Source organism: Lepus europaeus, chromosome 2 (assembly GCF_033115175.1).
Source record: "Lepus europaeus isolate LE1 chromosome 2, mLepTim1.pri, whole genome shotgun sequence".
In the NCBI taxonomy this organism is placed as follows: Eukaryota; Metazoa; Chordata; class Mammalia; order Lagomorpha; family Leporidae; genus Lepus; species Lepus europaeus.
Genome location: NC_084828.1, coordinates 84,842,090 through 84,860,114, shown reverse-complemented (window position 1 = coordinate 84,860,114; position 18,025 = coordinate 84,842,090). Strand labels below are relative to the sequence as shown.

The 18,025-nt window shown below is 44.9% G+C and overlaps 1 protein-coding gene across 1 annotated transcript in view; it reads right to left on the bottom strand.

Annotated features, from left to right (window-relative positions):
• The window catches only part of LSG1 (large 60S subunit nuclear export GTPase 1), a 38,170-nt gene that overhangs the window by 19,485 nt on the left and 660 nt on the right, over positions 1 to 18,025 (bottom strand). The window contains exons 2-8 of the mRNA XM_062209931.1: positions 16,462 to 16,588; positions 12,555 to 12,675; positions 12,297 to 12,383; positions 11,757 to 11,843; positions 7,701 to 7,761; positions 6,769 to 6,945; positions 1,540 to 1,935 (exon numbers count right to left, since the gene is read on the bottom strand). Of these exons, the coding sequence (XP_062065915.1) occupies positions 1,540 to 1,935; positions 6,769 to 6,945; positions 7,701 to 7,761; positions 11,757 to 11,843; positions 12,297 to 12,383; positions 12,555 to 12,675; positions 16,462 to 16,588 (1,056 nt within the window). The remainder of the gene's footprint in view (positions 1 to 1,539; positions 1,936 to 6,768; positions 6,946 to 7,700; positions 7,762 to 11,756; positions 11,844 to 12,296; positions 12,384 to 12,554; positions 12,676 to 16,461; positions 16,589 to 18,025) is intronic.

Here is an 18,025-nt window from a genome sequence, read left to right as displayed (position 1 = left end):
CCACCTGCAGTGCCAGCATCTCATATGGGCACTGGTTTGAGTCCCAGCTGCTCCACTTCCGATCTCTGCTGTGGCCTGGGAAAGCAGAAGACGGCACAAGTCATGGGCCCCAGCACCCATATGGAAGACCTGGAAGAAGCTCCTGGCTCTTGGCTTTGGACATGCCCAGTTCTGGCATTGCAGCCATCTGAGGAAGAACCAGCAGATGGAAGACCTCTCTCTCTCTGTGCCTCTCTGTAACTCTGCCTTTCAAATACATAAATAAATCTTTAAAGAAAAGAAGAAAGAATTCAGACATGAGACAGAGAGTAGTGGTAAGCAAGGTAGCAAGGTTTAATGGGGTAGGGCAACCATCAGAATGGATGGGTACCTCTTCAAACCAAATCTGAGAGTGTCCAGCCATCCAGGCAGGGGAAAGCAAGGTTACATAGGCTTATCAAGAGACTAAACTGGGGGGGGGGGGGGGGGGTGGGAGGTCGGGGTGGGGGGTGGCCAGGGCTGTGGCATAGCGGGTAAAGCGGCCGTCTGTGGTGCCAGAATCCCATATGGTGCCAGTTCAAGTCCTGGCTGCTCTACTTCCAATCTAGCTCCCAGATAATGAGCCGGGGAAAGCAGCATAAGATGGCCCAAATCCTTTGGCCCCCGCATCCACATAGGAGACCCGGAAGAAGCTCTGGTCTCCTGGCTTTGGCCTGGCTCAGCCCTGGATGTGGTGGCCATTTGAGGAGTGAACCAGCAGATGGAAGATCTCTTCTCTTTGTATCTCTACCTTTCAAATAAATAAATAAATCTTAAAACAAAACAAAACAAAAAAACCAAAAACAAACATACCTGCCAAGTCAGGCAGTCAGGCAGATATCTTGGCAAAGAACTGAGAGAGGTGAGCTGAGCTGAGCTGAGAGAAATACACCCGAGAGATCAGGTGGGTGTCTCAGGAGAGGCTGAGAGCTGAAAGCTGAAATATACCTGATGGACCAGGAAGGAGCTGAGCGTGCAGTCTGTACACAGACTGGGGCTTATAAGGGAATGAGGTCCAATTCTTCCCTCCATTTCTCCTTCTTGCCACCTCTCCTCTTGGACACAGGGTTTGCTGGGTGTGAAATGGGTAAAATTCCTCCCAAGGTTTTACTGCCCAATGTTTTCAGACTGGGTAGCTCACTTGGCCCCAGGCAGAGAGGACTGCCCTGGGGCACCTTCCTTGGGGGACGCTGGGTTTGGGCAGGACTGTGTCACGTCAAATACTGGGCTGCTTGCCAAGGAGTGCTTTGAGGCTGCTGGAGGATACTTTCTTTCCCACAGGTGCTTTGTTTTCCTTAGGTCCCCCTCACACACATAGGCTAATCTCGAACATCTTACCTAACAGGTGTGTAATCAACACGAGCCTTGAGAGTGTGCATTCCTTTCAGCTGGCTCTGGCTGTCACACTGCCTCAACCCGACACCAGTAGCAACACGAGGGCAATGCCAGAAGCCTCCCTGGTCTCCTGAGCCTGTGTCAGGACCCTCCGGTGTAGTAACTGCAGGACATAGTTCATCTTACCAATCCAACAGTGAGCTGTCCATCCTTCACCTTCCTTCCAGTGTGCAGCTGCTTGAAGAGGTCCAGTAATTCCTGCTTTGACACCAGGTGGCTGAGGTTGTGTATCTGCCTCTTCCCCAGGGCTTTCCCGTCCTGAGCCTCAGGACCCACAGCGCAGCTCTCCTTCTGGGCCCGCTCACAGACCTCCTCCTCAGGGCCGCTGTCTTCTTCTGAACACGTCCGCCAATCCTCCTCCTCCTCCTCCTGGCAGTCCTCATACTCACTGTCATCTTCATCACTGCTGGACTCTCCACCGGGAGGGTGAGGACCCCTGACCTGGAGATGCTCAGTCTCATCCGAACTAGAGTTTTCAGACTCGGTTGTGTTGGGCTCTCCAGGATCTCTGTGTACTTGTTCCTGATGAAATAACACAAGTCACACAAGCTGAAAAGTGTCTAACAGCTGCATCTTGCACTCTCGTGAAAACAGCCAATGAGCAGGTTATGTGAGATGAACAGAGGACAGGAAAAGGTAGGGCAGACACTGGGAAGTGCAACTGCAGAGATGAGGTGAACCTTTCAAAGCAAGGACACAGCCAAACCACCAACAGCGGTGCCCTCTGGGGAGGGGAAGCGGGGAGGAGCTGCACTGCTTATACATTCCTCTAGTACTTGAGACCTGAGCAAGTAACCTATGCTATTTTTGTAATTTAACATAAATCTTCAAGGAAAGTAAGGGGAAATCTGTTAAACAGAACTCTTTGGCAGTACATTATTTTTCAATGGGCTGTAGAATAAAACATAGCATTTCTCATTAGTAATAAACTATTTAGCATTCTCTTTACACAAAGAAATCCTTTGTAATTTTATTTTACATTTTTAAAGAGTGTGGTTTTCCTATTTTAGGAAACTGCTATTCCTTCTAATTGCCTTTAACAAGTCAGAGCATAATTTAAAAAAAAAAAAAGATTTATTTATTTATTTGAAAGTCAGAGTTACACAGAGAAAGAAGAAGAGACAGAGAGAAAAAGGTCTTCCATCCACTGGTTCACTTTCCAATTGGCCGCTATGGCCGGAGCTGCGTCAATCTGAAGCCAGGAGCTTCATCCGGGTCTCCCACGTGGGTGCAGGGGCCCAAGGACTTGGGCCATCTTCTACTGCTTTCCCAGGCTTTAGCAGAAAGCTAGATCGGAAGTGGAGTAGCCAGGACTCGAACCTGTGCCCATGTGGGATGCCAGCACTGCAGGTGGCAGCTTTATCTGCTATGCCACAGTGCCGGCCCCAGAGCACAACTCTTGTGAATGAACTCAACTCCCTATGTGGAAATCATTTACCAAAGAGAGGTTTCTTTTGGACTTAAAAAGGTAAAATCATTTACTGCTCACTAATGTATTAGTTCTTCTGAATCCCTATAGACAACTGAGCAGAAATAAGGCAATTCATAGTATTACTAATTCTTGTCAACAAGGATGAATTACCTGGGATTTCAAAGTGATACAAACTTTGTATCACCTCCAAATAATTTAGTGTTAGAATGATTCAAAGTCACAGCAAGAGGACATAATGTACTCAGACATGCATCTGATATTTTAGGAAAGGAACAATAAAAACAAAATGTCAAGAAAAAGAATACCATATCTAGCAATTCAGAAAGATATCCAGATTACAGAAGAACCATAAAAGTGTAAGCAATTCTGATAGATAAGCAATAAATGTAAAGAAGTTGGTGTGTTGCCACTGTGAGCTTTTCTGAATAATTTTATAGATAGGAAATCATAATCTGAGAAAACATGGTGAACGGCAGAGATTCCAAAAGGTGTCCAACTTTCAGGAAGGAATAAAGAATAAGCCAAGCACTATTAACCCAACGAGATCAGGAAACAACTCTGCAAATTAGCAGGTGAGACCTAAAAATAAGGCAGTCATCAACAGGAAGCAACCAGGGATCCATGTGCACAATTCTATTTCCCTTTGGAATTCCAAAGTGCAGAAAACAATCCTTATTCCATTTATGACAGGGTTACTGGTTTGGTACAGAACCACATAGTGATAAATATCTATTTAAACACTTCAGGGGCCAGCATTATGGTGTAGCAGGTAAAGCCGTTGCCTGCAGTGCAGGCATCCCATATGGGTGCTGGTTCAAGTCTGAGCTGCTCCACTTCTGATCCAGCTCTCAGGGCTGGGGCTGTGGCGCAGTGGGTAAAGCCACCACCTGCAGGGCTGGCATTCCATATGGGCACTGGTTCAAGTCCTGGCTGCTCCTCTTCAGATCCAGCTCTCTGCTATGGCCTGGGAAAGTAGTAGAAGATGGCTCAAGTCCTCGAGCCCCTGCACCCACGTGGAAGACCCGGAAGAAGCTCCTGGCTCCTGGCTCTGGATCAGCCCAGCTCTAGGCGTTGTGGCCATTTGGGGAGTGAACAAGTGGATGGAAGACTTCTCTCTCTCTCTCTCTCTGCCTCTGCCTCTCCTTCTTTCTCTGTGCGCCTCTGACTTTCTAATAAATAAATAAATCTTTTTTTGTAAACACTTCAGTAAGACACTGACTTAGGATAGATTTCTCATGTTTCAAACAGCAATAACAGTTAAGACAGCAAACTATGAAGACCAATTATCTGCTGGGGAGATTAAAGGAATAAAATATGTAAGGTGTTCAGAATAGTGGTGCTGACAGAAAATAAATTAACTAATTAATCCTTTAAAAATTTGTTTTACTTAATTGAAAGGCAGAATAGTACAGATATCTTCCATCTGCTGGTTCCATGGCTGCAATGGCTGGAGCTGGGTCAGGCTGAAACCAGCAGCCAGAAACTCTATCCAGGCCTCCCATGGGGAAAGCAGAGGCCCAAGTACTCAGGCCTTCTTTTGTTGCCTTTCCAGGCAGGGCTGCCGGGACTCGAACCTGTACTCCAATATGGGATACTGGCATTACAGGTGGCAGCTTAACCTGTTGTACCACAAAGTCAGCCCCTTAACTAATTAATTTTGTGTTAATTTTTATGAACAGTATTGCTATATTCTTGTGACTATTGATATTCACTACATTAATATTCTTGGTATATAGTACTTAGTAAGCCCACAAAAGGTGACAGAGTGCTATCTTTGGTCCCACCTAGTTCAACCATACTATAAAAACTGGAAAGAATGTGTAGAAGGGCAAACACAAAATCTGTAGTTAATTCAAAGCTACAGGGAGAGAAAAGCAAACTGAAAACTCAGAAGTGAACTTTAGGGGCAGGTGTTCACTGCGTGGTTGACACCAGTTGGGATGCCTACTCAGCCTCCTGGAGTGCCTGGGTTCAAGTCCCAGTTCCACTCTGATTCCAGCATCCTAATAATGCAATACCCTGAGAAGCAACAGGTGATGGCTCAAGTAGTTGGGCCCCAGTTACTCAACTGGGAGACCTGGATTGAGTTTCTGGTTCATGGCTTCAGTATAGCCCAGTCCTGAGAGTTGTATGCATTTGGGAACTGAACCAGCTGATGGAAGAGCCATATGTCTGTCTCTGTGCCTTTCAAATCAATCATTGAATAAAAATATTTTAAAAACATGAATTCTACCTTGGTTGTACGCCATTAACATAATAGTTAACAGCAACAGTGAGGTGGGTACAGTGGTGCAGCGGATTAAACTACCTCTTGAGACAAATGCATCGCATACCAGAGTGCCAGTTACTGTCTCAGCTACTTTGCTTCCCATCCAGCTCCCTGTTCATGCACCTGTGAAGGCAGGAGATGATGGCCCATGTTCTTGGGTTCTTGCCACCCATGTGGGAGACCTGGATGGAGTTGCTGGCTCCTGGCTTTGGCCTGGCCCAGCCCTAGCTCTTGTGGGGATTTGGGGAGTGAACCAGCAGATGGAAGATCTCTCTGGCATTTTGTCTTTCAAATAATATATATTAAAATGGAATGAGGTCTGCTAATAAGTCTTTAAAAAATATTTTTGAAGGATTTTGTTGTTCAGAGGATCAACGACTGGACAATATAACACAACTCCTAAAAAGGGGACATGTTAACAAAAACTCTAAATTAACAGGAGTATCCTGATCACAAGAAATATGAGTTCCCTTCAGTATGTCCCAGGCAACCAACACCTGGAACAACAGATTCCATTAGGTGCTGCCAGTTTTAGCTGTACTAGTGACACAAAATAAGTTACCTGCTCTCCAGAGCCCTGCCATTTAAAGTAGTGACCAAGGGTCGACTGCCTGACAGGGAATTAGAGGAAGGAATTCCAGAGTTAGAGGTTAGAGATCACTAGGCAAAGGGTGTTATACTCAAGAAACCTAGCTCAACACACACTAAACAGTCAACAGATTTTTGATAGAGATAAGAGAAAAGGAAAAAGGGAAAAAGGTCCTTTATCTAAATCTCTTCCAGGTCTAAGATTCTATTACTAATTTCTTTTCATACTTAGATATTATTTAAATAGAGAATAAAATAAAGCTAAAACTGTTTTTGTAAAGTCTAGATTAAAAGATAAAAGAAATGACACAGTATCTTAATTTAGGGTTACTCGTTTCTTCGTTTTCAAAACAAAGTCAAAACAGATTCTGATCTAGTCCTGAGATGTTCCTCTATCCTTCAGTTGTACCCTTTCGTTCTGACTTCTCCTAAGGTAATTACAAGGTCATTATGAAACTTCCGACACATCTTCCTTCCTAAAGTTAAAAAAAAAAAAGAAAAGAGGGGGCTGGCGCTGCAGCACAGTGGGTTAAAGCCCTGGCCTGAGGGGCCGGCATCCCATGTGGGCGCCAATTCTGGTCCTGGCTGCTCCTTCTCCGATCCAGCTCTCTACTATGGCCTGGGAAAGCAATGGAAGATGGCCCAAGTCCTTGGGCCCCTGCACCCACGTGGGAGAGCCAGAAGAAGCTCCTGGTTCCTGGCTTTGGATTGGCGCAGCTCCGCCGTTGTAGCCATCTGGGGAGTGAACCAGGGGATGGAAGACCTCTCTCTCTGTCTCTACCTCTCTCTGTAGCTCTTTCAAATAAATGGAATAAATCTTAAAAAAAAAAAAAAAAAAAAAAGATGAACACCGATGATATGCCAGACTATTTGACAACCATGGAGAAAACAACCTGTGATTCAGGTTTTCTATAGGTCATCTTTCCATCATAGCATCTAGGGGAAAACAGAACAAAACTAATTCCCACAAAATCCCCAATAAGAAAAACTGAAGCACAATAAAGCACAACTCAGAAATCAAAATTCTCCTCCCCAAAACTCATCCCCAGAATATGCCCCAGGTCACCTTAGAGTCACCGTTCAGCTGAGTGGTTTCAGCCAAAGCCGACCAGAAGATAACCTGCACATCTTCCTTTTCAAAGTATGAGGCCCAGGCACTGCGCTGCTCAGCAGTCAACAGGTCTGCCTTGTTTATGAGGATGACGTTCTCCTTACTGGCATCTACTTCTTTCACGTAGCACTCCTAAGCAAGACAAGGATGTTAGAACGGCCTCTTCAAACAAACACAAAACGAGGCTAATCGCCCCGAAGATACAATACGCGTTTTCTGCCTCCAGTTCCAAATCATTCCTGAATTTGAAGACTCTTTAATTACAGCACATCCTACTAATCTCCTCAGCAAGTTACGAAAAGTTTGACAAGTAAGATTTTTGTTATTCACCAGTGGATTTAAGAATAATCTGTTCTCTTCCTACTAGGGTCCTCACGGAGGAACAGGCATACCTCACATGAGCCCAGTGCTGTATTAATCCAAGGCTGCATGCATTGTTTCATGCGATCCTCACACCCTACTTACTACCCTCCAGTGGTGCTGTATAAACTTTGTTTGCTTATAAGATACCACAGGAAGCAGTAACTACGGCGTGAGAGAACTTAATGGTGTGGATTAAAAAGTGGAGTGACCAGGAAAACGCTAAAATCAACAGATGCTTTTGAAAAAAGCAAAAATGGCAAATATCTAGTCACAAAGAGGCTTTTGAACTAAAAGCTAGAAAGCCCATGGAACTGTTTGCATCTTCCTGCAGAAGGAAGCTATTGTGTGCTAAAACATCTGTCTAAACAGTGGCATTATGCAAGCTCCTGACCCTGGGAGGAAAAGGAGGCCTAATTTAACAAAGCTGGCGAGTACAGACAGCCTGCCGACAGTCCCTGTTCTGACTGATGTTGTGCTGTCCTGTGCAGGGTACCAGAGCCTGAATGCTGTCAAACGTTACTCACCAGATCCTCACATCGAAACAGGAGGGGGTTTCGGGCATCTACTATCTGCACCACGATATCACTGAAACACAAATGTCAGATATTCCAATTGCTGGGAAGTAAAAGGGATCACTGACCATGTAATAACAGCAGCAGCAAGCACTTTCCATACATGAAGCACTTGACAGACATTCATGTTTCAAGGCACAATGATCTCTAGCTTATACATAGGAAAACTGAGGCTTAGATCAGTTAAGCAAGGTCACGAGCTAGTCAGTAATGGAACAGGAACAGGGAGCCAGGCAGCAGGTCAAGCCAGCTCTGATTTCGCCTGGAGGGGCTCAGATGACGTGTCACTGCTGAAACTGCCACTCTAACTCTATTAAGCTCCCCTGGTCAGATCAGAGTTTTCCAAAAACTTCAGGCCAAAGTGAAGTCTACCAAATATGTACTTCCTAATCTGCATTCATGCTAAGGCTTAAAAAAAAAAACAAAAAAACAAAACAAAACAAAAAAACTAATGAATCATTTGCTGACAGCTGTCACTAGAAGCCAGTATTTTATTTAAATTGAAAACGACAAAGAAGAAAGCTTATACCTAGCAAACCATCATCCACTGATTCTAAGAATGTGTTTAAATGGCAAAAATCCAAAACAGCAAAATATCAACTTGAGCTGTCACTCTGAAGCAGGAATGTGGAGTCCAGCTTCTTCTCTCATGTGGAAGAAGACCTTCTACAGCAGAGAGCAAGCCCCTCAGATCCCTCACAAATGTGCCGGGGACTACAGCAGCCCAGCCCAGCCCAGCAGCCCACAGCTTTCTCCTTCCTCCGGGAGTAGGGACACATGGAATGGCCAGCTGGGACTGCCATGGGAGGCGGCTAAGCCACCGGGCAGCAAACCCTTGTCTGGTCAGCCAGCCTTTTCTAAGCTCACCTGCAACCATCCTGAATAAGAAGGAATCAAGGTTACCATTTAGGGCAGCAGTTTTGACAATTAAAAGTGCATTTTCTTTCAGAATAGTTAAAATCTCAGCATAATTTTGTGATTCAAAGGAACACAAAAACTTGCTAATTTTTGATAAATCATTTTAAGTTCTCTAGTTAAGCTGGTCCTAACATTTCCTTGTAATCTCTCTTTCAGACTGAATCAAGCTGAATGACTGTAAAACTTGGACAAGACCTAATAAACTGAAACAGACACCTCAGACACACCAAAAAGAACAGGCATTTCCTGCCCACACGGCCTCAGCAGTTTGCTGTGTTTCAATGATATGTTAGACAGCAAACCTCTTCTGATAACTCCCACTGAAATCAAAGAGGCAGATGGCTTAGCCAGCCTGTTACCAAACAGGAGACATCTGCTGTAGGCAAGACATCAATAAATATTTCCGCTCAAAGATGTGGTAGTAGTCGCTTTATTAATAATATTTCTGTGTAACTCAGATCTATTTTCATGTAATACAAACTATGTCCTTGAGTGAGAAACATATTCTCACTCTAAAAAAATAACAAGAAACAATACATAATATTGTAATCCAAGTGAAGCTCTCTCTGGGGGAAGCAGCTGTTAATTTAGGGGCATAAAAAAGTGTGTAACGAACCTTCCTGTTCAACACGGAAGCCTAAATACTTATGGTTCCCTCTTAAAACTACAAAAACCAATGTAAAAGCTGCCATCCATTAGAACAACAACAACAAAAAAGAACAGTAGCAACTGAGAATGTGAAACCAGTAAGAAACCAGCCTGTTTCTGCAGCCACAGAGCCCCAAGAAGGCTTAGGGTTAGAAGTATCTTCTCTCCTTCTCAAGGCAAGGGAGAGGCCCAGGGCTCTTAGGGTGGCCTCATCCCATTCAGCTGCCTAACTGCAAGGCACCTCTCAGCCCCCCTACCCACAGCAACAACAGAAAAGGAACTCGAGATGCTCCAGAACCTGCATCTCCGGCACAGGAGGAGGTGGGGTACTGAGAAAAGCAAGATTAAACCCAAGCCTACATCCTGAACTGGGAAGATGCCCAGCCTCCTTGCTCGTCATATCCCCGTTTAACCCTATTTCCAGCAAAATAATTCTGAAGAAACTGGCCCTAAAACAAAGACCTACTGATATTAACATCTTGGGGCATTCCAAGGAAAACTGCTCCCAGCCCAGGCACCTAGCGGAGAGGCTCACCAGTTGGCAAACTCCACCTAAATAGGTAGGCGTGTCAATCCACTTTGTAAAGCTTTCTTAAAAATGAATAGAAGACAAACATCACTAGACAGCTGAGGAAGGTCTCTCACTTGAGTCAGAAACCAGAATAAATATACAAAAGAACACAGAACAAAGAATATCTAACAAAAAACTGTCAGTACATGGCGCGGGGGCCCGGCTCCAGGTCAGTGTGGCAGTGTTTCAGAGCTTGTTACCATTTCTCTCTGGAAGTAAGACCACAGGCTCTCCCAGCAGCACAGTCCCGGCACTGCTGCGGAGGTACTGAGGGAGAAGAGGCCATCTGCTCCACACAAGTTCCCCAGGACAACGACACTGGGTCTCCCCCAGCTTCCCTCAAGCCCAGCACAATAAGAGGGAGCCTGAGATCAGGCTGGGTCAGAGCTACTCTGATCTGCCTGCACCAGCCAACAGCCCTCTCTGCCCCTGGAGAGCAGGCTAAGTGACTCTGGAAAACAACTGACATACAACTCACATATTAAAATTTACCCTTTTTAGATTGTACAGTTCAGTAGTTTTTAGTATATTCACAAAGTTGTGCCACTATCACCACTATCCCATTCCAGAACATTTTTATCACCCTTAAAAGAAATGTGATTTTTACAAGTTTAATTCAAATCCTGTTTTCTTAGTAACAATGTTAAATGTGGTAATACTCTTTCCCAAGAATTTCAATTACAGCATCCAGGGTTTCTAGTTAGTGTTCTTACAAGGTACATTTTATAGATTTTAAAAAAGAAATTCAGTTTGACTCCTTCTTTAAAAAAAATTATTTAGGGCCCGGTGATATGGCATAGAGGGTAAAATCCACAAACTGCAGTGCTGGCATCCCATATGGATGCCAGTTCAAGTCTTGGCTGCTCCACTTCTGATCCAGCTCCCTGCTAATGTGCCTGGGAAAGCAGAAGATGGCCCAAGTACTTACTTTGTCCCTGCCACCCACTTGGGAGACCCAGATTAAATTCCTGGTTCCTGGCTGGCCCAGTTCCAGCTATTGTGGTCATTTAGGGAGTGAACCAGTGGATGAAACATTTCTCTCTCTGTGTGTGTTACCCCTCCTCTGTTCACTTGCTCTCACTCTCTTTCTGCCTTTCAAATAAATCTTAAAAACAAAATTCACGCCTCAATTTCCTCCAGTTCTTATGAATATGTTAATGATAGGCCTTACTGCCTTTCTACCTATAATACACAGAAGCACATTCTCCTTGTATTTCACTAGATACTGAGTTCTCTGAGTTCTCGGACTGCATTTTTTTTTTTTTAAATTATTTGAAAGGCAGAATGACAGAAGATCTTCCACCCACTGGTCCCCAAATGGCTGCAATGGCCAGGGCTGGGTCAGGCAGAAGCCAAGAGCCAGGAACTAACTCCATCTAGGTCTTCCAAGTATTTGGGCCATCATACACTGTCTTCCCAGGGACATTAGCAGGTAGCTGGATCAGAAACACCAGCGTTCTGTTGCATTTCATCTGCCTGTGCCCCTGGTGCCTGGCCCAGCTGAACTCCATAAAAGTCTGAGATGAACTTTCACATTTGCTTCCCCCATAGCATGTATGTTCTTTGTCAGCAAGAATCTATCCTTTCTCACGCCCATATTTTTCATATTACCAGCAGGAACTCAATATACATTTGTGGGGTAACTACAGGTGCTTTAGAATTCATCTTTACACACTTATCAATGCCCTCATCTAATAACAAGACACAGTCCATTTTAAAATATAGCACTAGACTTTCAGTGTTTCTAATTCCCAATAACCCTTTGCATAGCCTGACCTCCCCAACCCCAACCAGATGCTAAGCCCGTGAGCACAAATCGAATCTAACTGTACTACAACGTCTTCATTACACAGAAGAAAACAGTCACTCACCTTCTCTCAATGACCCTCCAGAGCTGGCGCCAAAAGTCCAAATTTCGCTCAAATGGAGTGAGTATCAGCTTTTGTTCCTCTTCTAGCCTGGCTTTAGAATGAGAAGTTTATATCTTTGCCAGGTAATACTTTCAAGGAGCATAAGTGCCCCAACTCATTACAATAAAAAAATCAGTACACAAAAACTTCAAATTTTATATACCCCTTAAAAACTGAGACAATCCAAAAGCAAAATTTATGGGCATCACACTCCACCAAATTCCAGTTTTACCCCTGAAGTCAGTGGAGCCCTGGAAGCTTCCTGTGTCACACAGAGTCAGGTCTCTCACAGTGCTTCCTGACAGAATGCGCTGCTGGGCGGTGGCCAGCTGCGGTGCTCAGTGGCTGAAGAAGAGGCTGGAAGGAGCAAGGCCAGGAGCCGATCAGAGCCAGCGCTCATCCTGTGCAGGACGCACTTGCGAGGACTCGAGACTTCCGAGGCATTTGGCCCGGCGAGCACAGTGCAATGTGGAAGCTCAAGGTTTTGAGGCAGACACTCACCGGACAAGCTGACGCCTCCATTTTAGGAAGTTGTCTTTCTCTGCCTGTTTGAGTTCTTCTGGGCTAGTGTCTTTGTCCCAGTTTGGTCTGAAACAATCAGAAAGGGGAAAAAATTCCAAACACAGTTTGTCAAAATACAGCAGGGAATTTGGATCTAATAATGGCAGCTGGGAAAGGGAAACAGGAAAAATGTGAACACCAGCTTAAAAAGTTCACACTCAGTGGCCTGGCGATGTTCTAAGTTCTTATTCAACTCACCTTCTTGGTATACACAAGAACTGTCTGTTTTCCTCGTGGAGTTTCTTAATTCTCTGGCTCTCTTCAAATGACAGGAGTCCAGTTCTAGCCTCAGGGGGCACAAACTTGATATTAAGCTTCTCTGTTCATGGGAAAGAAAAGTACTGTTATTATAGAGGCAACACTGACACCAAGGGTTGGTCATTTTGATAAACTTGAGAAACCACAAACATGAAAGTCTAAAACAGATTTTGAACTTTCTTAATCTTCTAGCCTGGAATAAACTATAATTCCCAAATAACAATTTCTATCAAAGAAGATCTCTTAAAGCTTTCAAAAGGTCAACTGTTTTTTAAGTACAGGTTTTATAGAACTCACAGGCTGAACACATTGCTGGAAGCAGAAACGCAAAGTGGGGAAGAAACTGTCCAGATCCAGACTATCAATGTGCTCTTGTTAGATGGAGAATAATTTTAAGTCAATGCAAGTTGGTGAAATGCAGACTTAGTGAAGAAACAGCTCCACTAAGAACCGGTGACCTTTGTGTAGGGTGTTTAGGAGGAATACCCACTATGAGTGCTATGTCAAAAAATGTTTACAAAGCCAAGCCTACGCACCAGACCGCTGACCCGGCCTCCACCCCTCAGGCAGCTCTGGGCCTCCCCTATTCACTGCACACAACCTCCACAAACTCTCCAGGCAGTGGGGACTCCACTGGAGATCACTTGAGAAGCCAGCAAAGCCTTCCCACAGCAATGCCAAGGAAAGGTTCTGTTTCAAAGACATGGAGACATCGTCAGCAACTTCTCAACTATAAGCAAAGACTGCAGTCTGCTACTCTCATCAGACAACCACCACATCACAGGGACATTGGTCTGCATAATCCAATAATCTGGCATAATAAACTCAACCCCACCACGATTCTCATCCATGTCATCCTCAACCAACAGTCAAAACACACTCTCCTCCTGCCCAACAGCTGACATTTCACACTGATTCCTTCCAGTGATCTCCCACTCATCACTGCCACTTTGCCTTGTCCAACTTCTGCAAATTGGTGAGCCCCTGGATTCTCGCCTTTTCTCCCAGTCATCTACCGTGTAACTTGACTTCTATAGTTAGTTGAAACTACATGGTACTTCCCTTCAATCAAGTGCTCAAATTCCTTACCCCACTGAACTCACCCTCCAAATATCCAACTACCTACTCTCTTTCTTAGTTCACTGGTGCAGGAATCCACACAATAATGAAGGCAACCCGTCACTGCACACATACAGGCTCCAACATCAGCTACGCCCTGAAGAGTTCCCGGAAGGACGAAATGCTTTTATGGTCTTGATTTATTTCTCCTATTCCCTAAATGGTAGCCACCTTCTTTAAGCCCCCTTACTCATCCTCTGCCCACCCCTACTCTCACCGAGCTTGTGAAGAGAGAAACCAGAGCTCTTAGGTTTGCAGTCATCCCTCTTCTGGCCTCTGAGGAAGCTGAGGTCCTCCTCTTGCACAAGTTCATCTTCCCAACTCTGCTTTCAATCCTATTCTATTCCCATCTCCTTATAGACACAAACTTTGTTCCATCTCTTCATTAATCTCCATTTTTGTTTTATGCTCTGAAAAATTAACTTTTTAAAAAAGGTTTATTGATGGATTTGAAAGTCAGAGTTACAGAGAGAGAAAAGGAGAGGCAGAGAGAGAGAGGTCTTCCATACGCTGGTTCACACCCCAATTGGCCGCAACGCCACCAATCCAAATCCAAGAGCTTCCTTTGGGTCTCCCATATGTGTGCAGGGGCCCAACCACTTGGGCCATTTTCTACTGTTTCCCCAGGCCATAGCAAAGAGCTGGATCAGAAGTGGAGCAGCCAGGACTTGAACTGGTGGCCACATGGGATGCCGGCACTGCAGGTGGCGCTTTACCCACTATTACACAGTGCTGGGCCTGAAAAATTAACTTTTTTTAAACCAAGTCTGTTCACCTTCCTTTAAAAAAAAATTTTTTTTTTAAGGATTTACTTATTTGTTTGTAAGGCAGAGTTACAGAGACACAGAGAGACCAAGAGAGATCTTCCATCCACTGGCTCACTCTCCAAATGGCCAGAATGGCAGGGCCAAAGCCAGAAGCGTGGAACTACATCCAGGTCTCCCACACGGATGGCAGGGGACCCAAATACTCAAGTTATCTTCCACTGCCTTCCCAGGCATATTGGCAGGGAGCTGGACTGGAAGTGGTGCTACTGGGACTCAAACTGGGAATCATATGGGTGCAGGCATTGCAGGCAAGGGCTTAACTATCTATGCCACATACTAGCTTCAAAAAATTAGTTTTTAATTATATAATTACATACCACATCAACCCTTCCTGATAATATATGAAGGTAAACATTCTCTTTTGTCCAACCTCTAACCTCTTTCTCTGCAATTTCCCTGCAATTCTAGTTCACTCCCTTCAGGTTATCAATTAAATGTGTAGTCTTTCAAGTCTTTTTTTTACTGTTCATATATGCACATGGAATTTTGTAATGCCAACGATACCATGCTCCATGCACATTCTGCATGAAATCTGAAAGAGCTGAGCTCACAGAAGCAGAGAAGAGTGGTCACCAGGGGCTGGCGGGACACTGTAGGTCAAAGGGCACAGGATTTCCCTTAGGCAAGATAAAGTATGTTCTGGAGATTCAATGCATGGTATGGAATACAATTAATAGTGTACAGTATGCCTAAAATTTGGTACAAAAATAAATCTTACGTGTTTCTCACCCCCAACCGCAGCTCCGACCACATACATACATAATTGAGGTGATGGATACGTCAGCTGGTCAGTGGTAATCATTTCACAATGCATACATAAAGCAAACCATAAAGTTGTATACCATAACTACATACAGTCTTAAATTATCAATTAGACCTCATTAAAGCCAGGAAGACAAACAGAAGATGAAATTTGAAATCACACGGTACACCTGTTAAATCCCTGTAAAGGCTCCCTCCACGCTTTATGCTCTCTGGAATCTGGCCCCTGCCCGCCTCCTTGGTGTCTCTGCACATCACCTCCTATGCCCCCGCACCATCACAGCCAAACCTCTAACCAGTTTTGAACAAAGGAGGCTGCGGCTTCATATTTGGGCATGCGCACACTGCATGCCACCACACAGGGCCCTGCATCATTTCACTGTCACATCTCTCAGTGTTCAAGTTTCCGCTCTGGGATCAAGCTTGCCCTGACTGGCTTTAGCCTTCCTTCGGATATGAGCCACCGCTCTTAGAAGCCCACTGTCTCCTACAGACTTCTTCCATAACAAAGTGTTACAGAAATACAATTTATCCTATTCAACCCTGTACCCTGAGTAGCCAGCGCAACGCCAGCGTGAACAACTGCTAAACAATGTGATTAACGAGTATCTGTAATATTAATGAGCAGAAATATTAGTTTATACTACAATTTTGCAATATGCCAGGCACTTTTTCAAGTGCTCAGAACACACACAAAAAGACAAGAGAGAAGACTAAAACAAAGCCTGTGCACACAAAACTCCCCATAATGTGAAGAGTGGTGCTTTACAACACACATGAAACTGCCCAACAGCACAAGGCCTGAGTTTGTCTTCTAATAATATCAGAAAAAATTTTCTGGAAGATGCCAGCACTGCCCATCACAATGTTGACAAGGCTGAGTTTCCTGAACTAGACACAATGAAGTTGAATCCCAAGTGTTGTGGAGAGCTGAATTTGAAAGGAATGCAACCCACTCTGTGTCTCACAGCTTGGGTTCAACTGGACCTCCCCAGACTGCTTCTGGGATATGTGCCTTTGAGTTAGACAGCCCCATTTGTGAGTTTAGCAAGAGTGTCACACACTTCCAAGGAGGCTCATTGGCATCTGGTCAGCATGACGGAAGGGAACAGTGTCAAGGGCACCCAGCGATGACCTACCAGCTATGAACTCTGTTCCTGCAAGTTCTGCAGTTGCCAGGAAGTCATCAAGGGAGCTCTGTTCTGTCACCGACTGAAGATTAAGACGACCCCAATCATAGCCATCATTGAGTTCACTTGTGTGCAACTACGAATAAAATACAAGGTAATAAATACATCTGCTCTCTCCTGCTACTGACAACCAAACGTTCTAAACTTCCTTGCAACTATTCTACGTTTTTTAGGTTTTTATTTTTCTTTTTGTTTTATTTGAAAGTCAAATGTTTGCATTAGCCAGGGCTGTCTGGAGCCCAGAGCCCAATCCAGGTCTCCCACATGGGTGACATGGACCCAAGTACTTGAGGTCTTATCTGCTGCCTACCAGGTTGTGCATTAGCAGAAGGTGAACAGCAGCCAGGACTCAAACCAGAACCCCGCATGGTATGCAAGGATCCCAAGATGTGACTTGACTGCTGTGCCATGTACACTTATTGTATGACTGTACCCTCTTCAGAACCCATACTAACATTTTAATAACTTTTTTTTAAAAAAAAGATTTTATTTATCTGAAAGGCAGAGTTACAGAGAGAGGGGAGAGACACAGAGAAAGAGAGATATCGTCCATCTGTTGGTTCACTTCCCAGATGGCCACACGGCTGGTGCTTGGCCAAGCCGCAGCCAGGAACTTCATCCGGGTCTTCCATGTGCTGCAGGGGCTCAAGGACCTGGGCCATCCTCCACTGCTTTCCCAGGCAAATAAGTAGGGAGCTGGATCGAAAGTGGAAGAGCTGGAACTCAAACTAGTGCCCATATGGGATGCCAGCACCACAGGTGGCAGCCTCACCTGCTAAGCCACAACACCCATCCCTTACTGAGGTTTAATAAAATGCTAGTGCAAACAGCTAAATTGATTTCCAGACATAACCCAAAATTTTATTATTATTATTATTTTTTTTTTTTTGACAGGCAGAGTTGGACAGTGAGAGAGACAGAGAGGAAGGTCCTCCTTCCGTTGGTTCACTCCCCTAATGGCCACTACAGCCGGCGCGCTGCACCGATCAGACGCCAGGAGCCAGGTCCCTCCTCCTGGTCTCCCATGCAGGTGCAGGGCCCAAGGACTTGGGCCATCCTCCACTGCCTTCCCGGGCCACAGCAGAGAGCTGGACTGGAAGAGGAGCAACCGGGACAGAACCGGTGCCCCGACCGGGACTAGAACCCAGGGTGCCAGCACCGCAGGCAGAGGATTAGCCTAGTGAGCTGCGGCGCCAGCCCCAAAATTTTCTAAACATCATCCTAAGCTATATGCTCTGTAGAGGTAAAAGAAATGGAAAAAAGTTAGAGTTTATACAGTTTGCCCTGGACCACAGAATCTGCAAAAATTAGAATAAAGAGGAGACATCTTTAGCTGCATATTCAACTCCTCCGTTAACTAAAGGCCACGTTGACAAGTTTCTTCAAAAGCAGTTCAAATTACCAGTGCCTACTGTCCAGAGCACTTGTGACCTGGTGAGTTCTGACGAATAAGGTAAGTCTTTCACTCTGCACACTTCACATGATGCGGTCAGGGGGTGCGACAGTGGCCCAG